The sequence below is a fragment of the Sycon ciliatum genome, assembly GCF_964019385.1.
Source record: "Sycon ciliatum chromosome 5 unlocalized genomic scaffold, ocSycCili1.1 SUPER_5_unloc_1, whole genome shotgun sequence".
Lineage (NCBI taxonomy): Eukaryota > Metazoa > Porifera > Calcarea > Leucosolenida > Sycettidae > Sycon > Sycon ciliatum.
The window spans coordinates 629,008-637,509 of NW_027044462.1; the positions used below are offsets into that span (position 1 = coordinate 629,008).

The 8,502-nt window shown below is 43.8% G+C and overlaps 1 protein-coding gene across 1 annotated transcript; it reads left to right on the top strand.

The window, feature by feature from the left end:
- The first annotated feature begins 568 nt into the window (after positions 1–568).
- Positions 569–8,244, top strand: LOC135830341 (ryncolin-1-like). The gene is made up of 7 exons (XM_065342609.1): positions 569–797; positions 1,044–1,230; positions 1,889–2,029; positions 2,365–2,478; positions 2,759–2,964; positions 3,913–3,949; positions 6,968–8,244. The coding sequence occupies exons 2-7, from the start codon at positions 1,212–1,214 to the stop codon at positions 7,585–7,587; spliced, it is 1,137 nt and encodes a 378-aa protein (XP_065198681.1). The 5' UTR covers positions 569–797; positions 1,044–1,211; the 3' UTR covers positions 7,588–8,244.
- Positions 8,245–8,502: the final 258 nt, after the last annotated feature.

Sequence of the window (8,502 nt, forward strand, 5' to 3'; positions counted from 1 at the left end):
CGCAACAGTGCGGCGCATTTTCAAAAGCTCTGGAAGGGTCTACTGCTACCACCAGTACTGCTTTGCTATTGCTGATAGTGTGCAGCCATTCAGAGTATCCAGCAGGTCTACTATCACAAGACTACTAGTATGGCGGAAACCGAAGAAGACCACCAGCACCGCCAGATGGTTCATGATGTTAATGTTGACAATGCTGTCCACTTTGCAACGTGATAATAGGATACAGTGTGACACATTTTCAAAAGCTCTGGCATAGTCTACTGCTACCATCAGTACTGCTCCGTTATTGATGATAGTGCACAGCCATTCAGAAGATGCAGCAGGTCTACTACCACAAGACTACTAGTGTGGCGGAAATCAAAGAGGAGCAGCTCCACCAGGTGGTTCATGATGCTAATGTTGACAATGCTCTCCGTGACTTGAGGTATTGAACCTACTCGTACATGTACGCGTGCAATGCACATCAGTCCTGCGGTGCGGGACGCCAGCCAAAACAAGATCTGAGCGGGTACAAGATCATTTCCTCAACAGTATTTGCGTCAGATTGATATTGTCTTCGTGGTGAAAAGTCTGTATTTGAAGCGGTTCCAAAGGCACCGTTTGCTGAGCTGACTAACCACAACGAGCCTTTTGTAGATAAGCGCCTGAGCGCTGATCAAAGGCCGCTTTGAAAATGAACTTGCCGCCAACTACTCACCTCTTTATATCGGTTTCATTGTTTTTGGCGGTCTCGTTCACAAGTGTTTTCTCCAGGACCACCCTTACAGAAGACCGCTCCAGTACTGGAAATGAAACAGGTGAGAGCATTAACATGTCGATGTTAGTTGTCGCCGAATGCTCCCAACAGCATTTTGCCTGTGGACTGTTGGGACAGAGATACACTCCTGGTTACTACAAGCTAGTAAACTCTTGGTAAACTCTTGGTTTCCCATCCATGGGGTCTTTTATTTGAATGGGTTAAAATCACACACGGTTTCAGTGTTTGTGGATGAAAGCAATTATACTCCTTTGTTGTCCAATTGTTTTCAATGTTTGTTCGATAGGTGTTGAGAAGTCTTGTATGGCACGAGTTCTTCATCTTCTACCATCTACAGCTCTTCGCCTCAGCATCCAGGATACAGAGACCCTGCTAGCGAATCTACGTCAACCCATTGATCAGCGCTGACACGGCATCCCTATCTGCTTTGCTAGGTGGACGTCAGAATGCTGATATGTTGGTTCGGTGTCTGAGTAAGTCTACTGATTTGATCTACTACACACACAGTGTTCTTCTAATGATCGGATAAGAAACATACAAGTCTATTTGTGTATGCATTGCACACTCATAGCCCTGGTCCTTCAGGCTTCAGGCAATTCTATTATGTATGTGAAACATTCGGACTCCGTGACGCATCAGCCGTACTAGACCAGTCTTTACCGAGTCTGGCTTTGCACCAACCTCAGCGAGCAACATAACAATGTCATGTTTTTCATTTAATTGACAATGCTCGTAACCAATTAGTTTATTAGTATTTTAGTCCTGCCAATTGGGAAACCGTGGCCTGGCACGAGGGAAATAGGGATGCAGCGAATGGGATTTTCGGTCTTTGACCACTTTGTGGTGGGTCTAATCTACTCACCTCCCAACGCTTTAGGAGCTGCATCTGCGTCTTGACCCAAAAGGGTGGTGGCGTTCCTGCAGATGAGGAAAACTCAGCTTCCAGCCAAGTCTCACGTGAACTGTGATTGTTTTGTCCTGGTGTATTGGGTTTGAACCACGAATTGGTATATCAATTCTTTTAGCATTAAGGAATGCTCTTGCCTGCTAGCACCGATACTCAAAAATAGATAGTTCTATTAACTTTATGAAGACACCTTTTGTCTCGAATTTGACTATGGTTTTATGCAGGTGGGCAACTTGAGCAATGTCGTCAAAGTCACCCATGCAGCAATGCCGGAAAGTGCATTTTCAGCGGATCCCGACAAGGGAAAGGCTCGTCGTACATTTGCAACTGCAATGATGGTCATACTGGAACGTTTTGTCAGACCGGTAACCATTTTCGTGTAGCAGTGAAACCTATTTTTACCCCAAAAGAAAGGATTCGTAGTCTAAAACGCTCACACACTGTCTTTTTTCTGAATACCGTACACGTGATTTGAAATGTTGAACATTGTTATGGGCCCCGCCCATCACACATTGGGAAAACGGTGTAGCCGCCATCTCATCAGATATCACTTTATATTATTGTTATTGCCTCTTGAGACTTCTGAACTCCAGCTTTATATGACTGTGTACAGGCTGGTGGGACGCAGCCACGAAGATGTGTTTGAAATTGTGTGTTTCTTGAACCTTTTGCTGTTTTACTCGCCTTTTCTACCTCATAGTTCTGCCATCCTGCGCTGGAAATCCATGTCAGAACGGTGCAACATGTCAACAAAGAGGGTCATCATTTCATTGTCACTGTCCACCTCTATATACTGGACACCATTGTGAACAAAGTGAGTCCATAATCCAGGACTGAAACATTAACATCTTCTGATCGTTCTCCCATCCATAAAATTGATGATTGTTCTCAAGTTACGAAATGGTACCTTTCACATGTGACACTCATTGTACCAAGACTTCCTAAGGAGGTATTTTAGTTTGCCCGTACTCACATGCATAATGCCTCCCTACTGGGATTCATCGCTATTATGACATTCAAGCACTAATATGCCACTTCCTCAAACAAGGTATCCTTTTTCTGTTTTACAATCCATGTGTGTGTTGATACCTTAGTGTGGCTGGATGCAAGAACGTTCCGAAAGTACGCAAACACAGTGCATCAAATCAGTGATCAGATGAAGAACCTGGAGCGAGGGATAGACGCAGCGAGACTTATGGACGTCAGTCGGATCGAAACCTTTCTACAGAGACTTGAGCAAAAGGTCATTATTAAGTTCAATTCCACTCTGACTCAGCTTTCATCTGAAGTTGCAGCACTGGTAAGCACAGTATTTGTAAATGTTTTGTGAAACTCTTCTAACGCTCTTCTAACGGGCTACTCTTAAACATTTGGTCCTTTCTTTGTAAAGTATGTTGTCTTGTAATATACCTACTAAAGGCACAGGTACTGAATAAACATCTGTACAGGTGGTTTGTATGACATGTCCAAACCTTGGATTATTCACTTCATCTGTTTCCGGATAATCATGGATGATTTAATGCAAAATGTAGTTTGCTGATTTATGATAAATTCGGCTGGTAATACTGAGCATTGCACACCAACATTATAATGCACTATTATCTCTATTATGAAGGCGGCAAGGGAACAAGAAAAATACTATCGATAGAAACGTAGTGAACGCATTCATACTACGACACCTGAGGAACACTATGTAGGGATTTTAACGTCGTTTTCAGGTAACGATCAGTCTCTATTATTTGTATTTGTATTTTATTATATTTAAGGATTTCCCAAAGGCTTTGGGCCTGTCGAGGGGATCTCCTGCAAGAAGAATGAAATGACAACTTTATGTAGAGGGAGCAGTTAATCGAGGATAGGCTAAGGAAATAGATCGAAGCATACAACATCTGGTAATTAAGGAGTTGGGATACCGTCAGTGTAATTATGGTCTGATACACACCAACAAACCCGATATGCTCTTCCAACAGGTACAAATAATGACGCTTTATTCAGCTATTGAGGTACTGGAAAAGAAAACAGTCTGAAGGAAAGCAATAATTGACTGTCACCACCAGGATTCGAACCAGAGACCATTGGCTGAAGCCAGTGATGTCCTAACCACGGAGTCACAGTGTAGCTGTCATCTCAGCACAGAAAATTCAACAATTTCTTCGGACCTCGTAACTCAAGCTTCCTGAGTTCCTGACCTCACGGGCTGGCGAGACGCAGACCTCACTGTACCCACTCATTTGCCTTTTTCTTGCAGAATCAGCGCCTGGATGAAGGCCAGAGAAATCAAGAAGGTATGATGTAATGTATTGTATATTATTATTTTGTACGCACACACACAGGCGAATCGTTTCGTCAGAAATGTGAATCTACACGAAGCAGGTATAAGACACAGAACTGGACCACCTTGAAAAAGGTACTTGTGAGTTTCAGGCCAGAAAGCGACCATCAAACACTATCTTGATCTGAATCTACTTCTAGTTATCTTGAATTGGCAAGAAACTCAGTCTTATCACAAATAGATTATTCCAATACAAGTTAACCATTGTTTTATAGGGATTCCAACCAAGGTAAATTATCAAAGCTCCCTTTCTCCTGACAAGAATCTAAAATCAGTTAGGATTTTTGCAGGATTTCAATGGCTTCATTTCATGCCTATGAGTTTCAATACGAAAAACTGTCTGAGGTCATTTCCACTGTATTGGCCTGTTCAACTTCCTTTTACTAATCCTCTTGTTTGAACTGACCTACTGGTGGTAGATCGGTTGCCCTTTCAAGTGTTCATTTCCACTTACTCACAAACGCATAGCCTTTGGCTTGGTTTACATGTACCGTATGTAAGTATGCAGGTTTGTTTTCAAAAGTGTTCCAACATGCACATTAATTTATGGAGGGTTCCGGACAAAGCGACATATCAGGGCGCTGCGCTCTCCTTCACTTTTTGACCGCCCCTTCAAAATGAACGCACCATCCTTCAGAGTGCTAGCGCCACTTCTTTTTACATGCATAATAACCAAACACTCAATCTGCGGACAGAACTATGTTCTCTTGCTGCTGTTGTAGTTCTCTTCCATTCTATGTAGGCATGTGCACTTTCATGGAGAAACAAAAGAAAAAACCGTTTCGTCCTTTGTGGACTCATCAGCACAGCACAGTGAACATGAGGCCGAACATGATAGCAATGCAAAATACATTTTCCAAAGCCAGGTTTCAACCAGGCCCGAACTTACCATGCTAGAGTGCTCAAACTGACAAGTCAGACAGCTTTGCATAACGCAAACAGCAAAGGCACAACCCCACATGAGAGTGCTCAACTGCTACAAAAACAAGAGCGAAATGCTCAATCCGTGGAGAGAACCGTTTCATCCTGTGTTGACTCATCAGCGCAGCACAGAGAACCCGAGGCCGCACATCTAAAACAACTATAGTGACACAGCAAATTATGGTGTCACAAAATGGCGATTAAGTCGCAAAGTTTGGATCCAATGATCGCCGTCCCTCTTAACTGTGGTTCTGGCTATGTATATGATATTACCTGAAGCCGAGTGAACATGGGCGAATATTCATTAGTTATACAAACCTTGGCTTCCCCTCGGTTTGTATACTAGTGAATATTCGCCCATGTTCACTCGGCTTCAGGTAATATTAGACTTTAAATAAACCTCTCCATATTCACCCTCTCGTCCCTAAAACCCAACAAACGAGTCCTGTTGGTCATACATGTACATGTACTCAGAACTAACGTAAGTCGTTGTTGCTTCAGTAGCGTATACCGACTGGCGTGTTCTTGCATGAATCGGAGGGCGGCGTGTTCAGAATCTTGTTCAATCGATCGTATACACGTACTGGTGCATGTAGCATGGGAGGTGACGACCTTAGAGAACACGCTCGGGCCAATCACCATGGAGAACACGCTCGTGCAGCTTTGTGGCGGGAGCCAATCATTATAGAGGTTTCGTTTCACGCGAAGATTTGACCAATCCGAGAGAGGTTTCGCTTCACGCGAGGATTTGACCAATCCGCGATCATTGCGCCAATTCGGGAGTCAGTTTATATATAGCGAGCCAAGCGGTTCTACCCTCACTTCCTTTCTTTTCAGGCAGCGCTTCGGAGCTATTGTGTGCCCTAGGAAAATTCTACGCTAACTTCCGTGAACAGGGCTGTTCTGAGTACAAACGAAATTCCTGGCTTGCCGCTTGATCCGCAATCATCGGGCCATTGACATGTTGAGCGTCCAAAACCTTGTTTGCTTGCTGTGAAGATGCTCACTGTTGGTTGATGACTTGTCAGCACCTGGTCACATGTGGATCCAGCGGCAATGGCAAGCAAGGAATTTCGTTTGTACTCAGAAAAGTCCTGTTTACGGAGGTTAGCGTAGAAATTTTCTAGGGCACTCGGCAGCTCCGGTGCGCTGACTGAAGAGGAATCAAGCACAGCTCCGAGTACTGCTCTCTTTACACTTACAGTAAGTATAGAAATGTGGTGAATGTAAGCGGTGAGTATTCCGCAATATTCACCACTTACCGAAGGATGTGACCCAGAGTGCTGACAGTGCTCAACACCACAAAGGCAGAGCGTAATACACAACAGAATAACAAGGACAATCAAGGCTTGTTTGCTGCTACTTTAAGTTTCATGCTCACGCAATCATCAGGCAACATCCGTCAACAATGGATGTTGCCTGATGATTGCGTGAGCATGAAACTTAAAGTAGCAGAAAACAAGCCTTGATTGTCCTTGTTGTTCTGTTGTGTATTCACCACTTATGTAGATAGCCAATTGTATGTGGGTAAATATGGAATGAGGTATAAAGCTCTGATACATGTATACCGGTTGTTGTTATTTTTAGACTTAGGCTGTGTTTACATGAGAAATTTCAACCCGGGGCGAGTTCAGCCCGGGTTGAAAGTCTGTACGATAGACAAAAGAGGTGAGCGTTTACATGAAGACAGTTGATCCGGGTCAAATACTGATATGCCGCCAAAAGTCCACTTCTAGAATCCTGTATGGTCACGTGAATCCGTTCCCGCGAAATTTGCATGTGCAGTGCTGTTCAAACCTGGCGCGAGATACGCACAGAGCTACGTTTGTACGATTTTCTTGACCCGGGCTGATTTCAACCCTCCCGGGTGGGAGGGGGGCGAAATTTCAACCCGGGTCAAGCGCAATGCGTCATGTAAACGCGCCATTCATTTTGTGCACATGGCGGGTTGAAATCTGACCCGGGTCGAACTCAACCCGGGTTGAAACGCCTCATGTAAACACCGCCTTATTAACGTCGCTAACATCCTTCCGCTGTGTTTATCCTGCAGCACATGCGTCATGTGAACGAATTAACCACGGGCAATCAGGATTGTTCACTGGTACAACAACGACTACGACATTCACTGCATACTGTGACCGAGAGACTGATGGAGGTGGCTGGATTGTGTTTCAGAGAAGACAAGATGGCTCAGTGGACTTTTACCGTGACTGGAATGCATACAAACGAGGATTCGGATCAGCGTCTGGAGAGTTCTGGCTGGGTCTAGATACACTACACTATCTGACGTCACAAGCTGGTAGTACTTATGAACTGCGTTTTGACATGGTGTTCAAGACAACTGGAGAGAAGCATTATGCCAAGTGGTCAACATTCCGTGTTGAAGGTGAAGCTAACAATTACAGACTACATGTTTCAGGATTCTCAGGCCCTACCTTGGGGGACAGAATGAATTACCACAATGGACAACAATTCAGTACTCGAGACCGCGACCATGACTCACACAGTAGTGACTGTTCTAATACATACAAGGGTGGTTGGTGGTATAACGCGTGTCACTATGTCAATATCAATGGATTGTATGGACGGAGTGATGGAGACTCAACTGGTGTAGTGTACTATGACAAGAGTTTGAAGTTTGTGGAAATGAAGCTAAGAAAGCGTGGATAAAACCCAATGCACTACTAGATTCACTACACACACTGTGCTCATTTGCATCAAAATGCAAAATTCTGCACTTTTTTGAACGTTTTCACTGGTTTCCTCTTTTCGTGATGGCTTTTGGCTATCCTTGGATATTATGTGATGCCTTTTTCCACCCATACATTTCTTTTGCAGGACACTCAACCTGCCATTCGATTCTTAATCACCGGCTTCCAAAAAGCCAGCAATGCTTTTGTTTAACATAATATTACTACACACATGCACTAAGGGAGTGTTGACCATTTCAAGGCATTGCGCGCATCTTCATAACCCGCTCCTTCGCCACCATACCACACATTGATCTCCTAGGAGCGCTTTCGTTTTAAACTTCTTATCAGCGAGCAATCGTGGTTACGAGAACACAATCACTCTTTCTAATATACTGTACTTTTCCTGTCTACTACAATCACCCGCATTCTCTCACTAGCCACCTACACATTAACCATCTAGGGCTAAACACTTTACCAGCTGTTTTCTATGTTGTTCTGCGTCACTAATTGCTTAAACCAGACACACTGTAGAATGACTCACGAGCAAAAACTGAAGTTCAAGTGACGGGTAGTCACACTATCCAAAATGTCTATGACATGCATAGTAGCTAACAACTGTTTCATGGTGTCTCTATATCTTTGAATTATGTATGGCTCCTACGTTTATTCCTTAAAATACACAACGGCAAGATAGAGCCTACTGTAGAGAAATTGAGTGGTTTAGTAACAGATCTAATGCGTTGCTAGAACAGCGGAGGCAAATGTATAGTCTGTGCTGGTGAGGTAACATGACCATCATGTGAACAAGGAAAAGATTACGAGGCAGTCAGAGTCTTTTCAGTGATGCATTTCATGTCATGCACGTATACGACCATTGCACCACTACTGAATG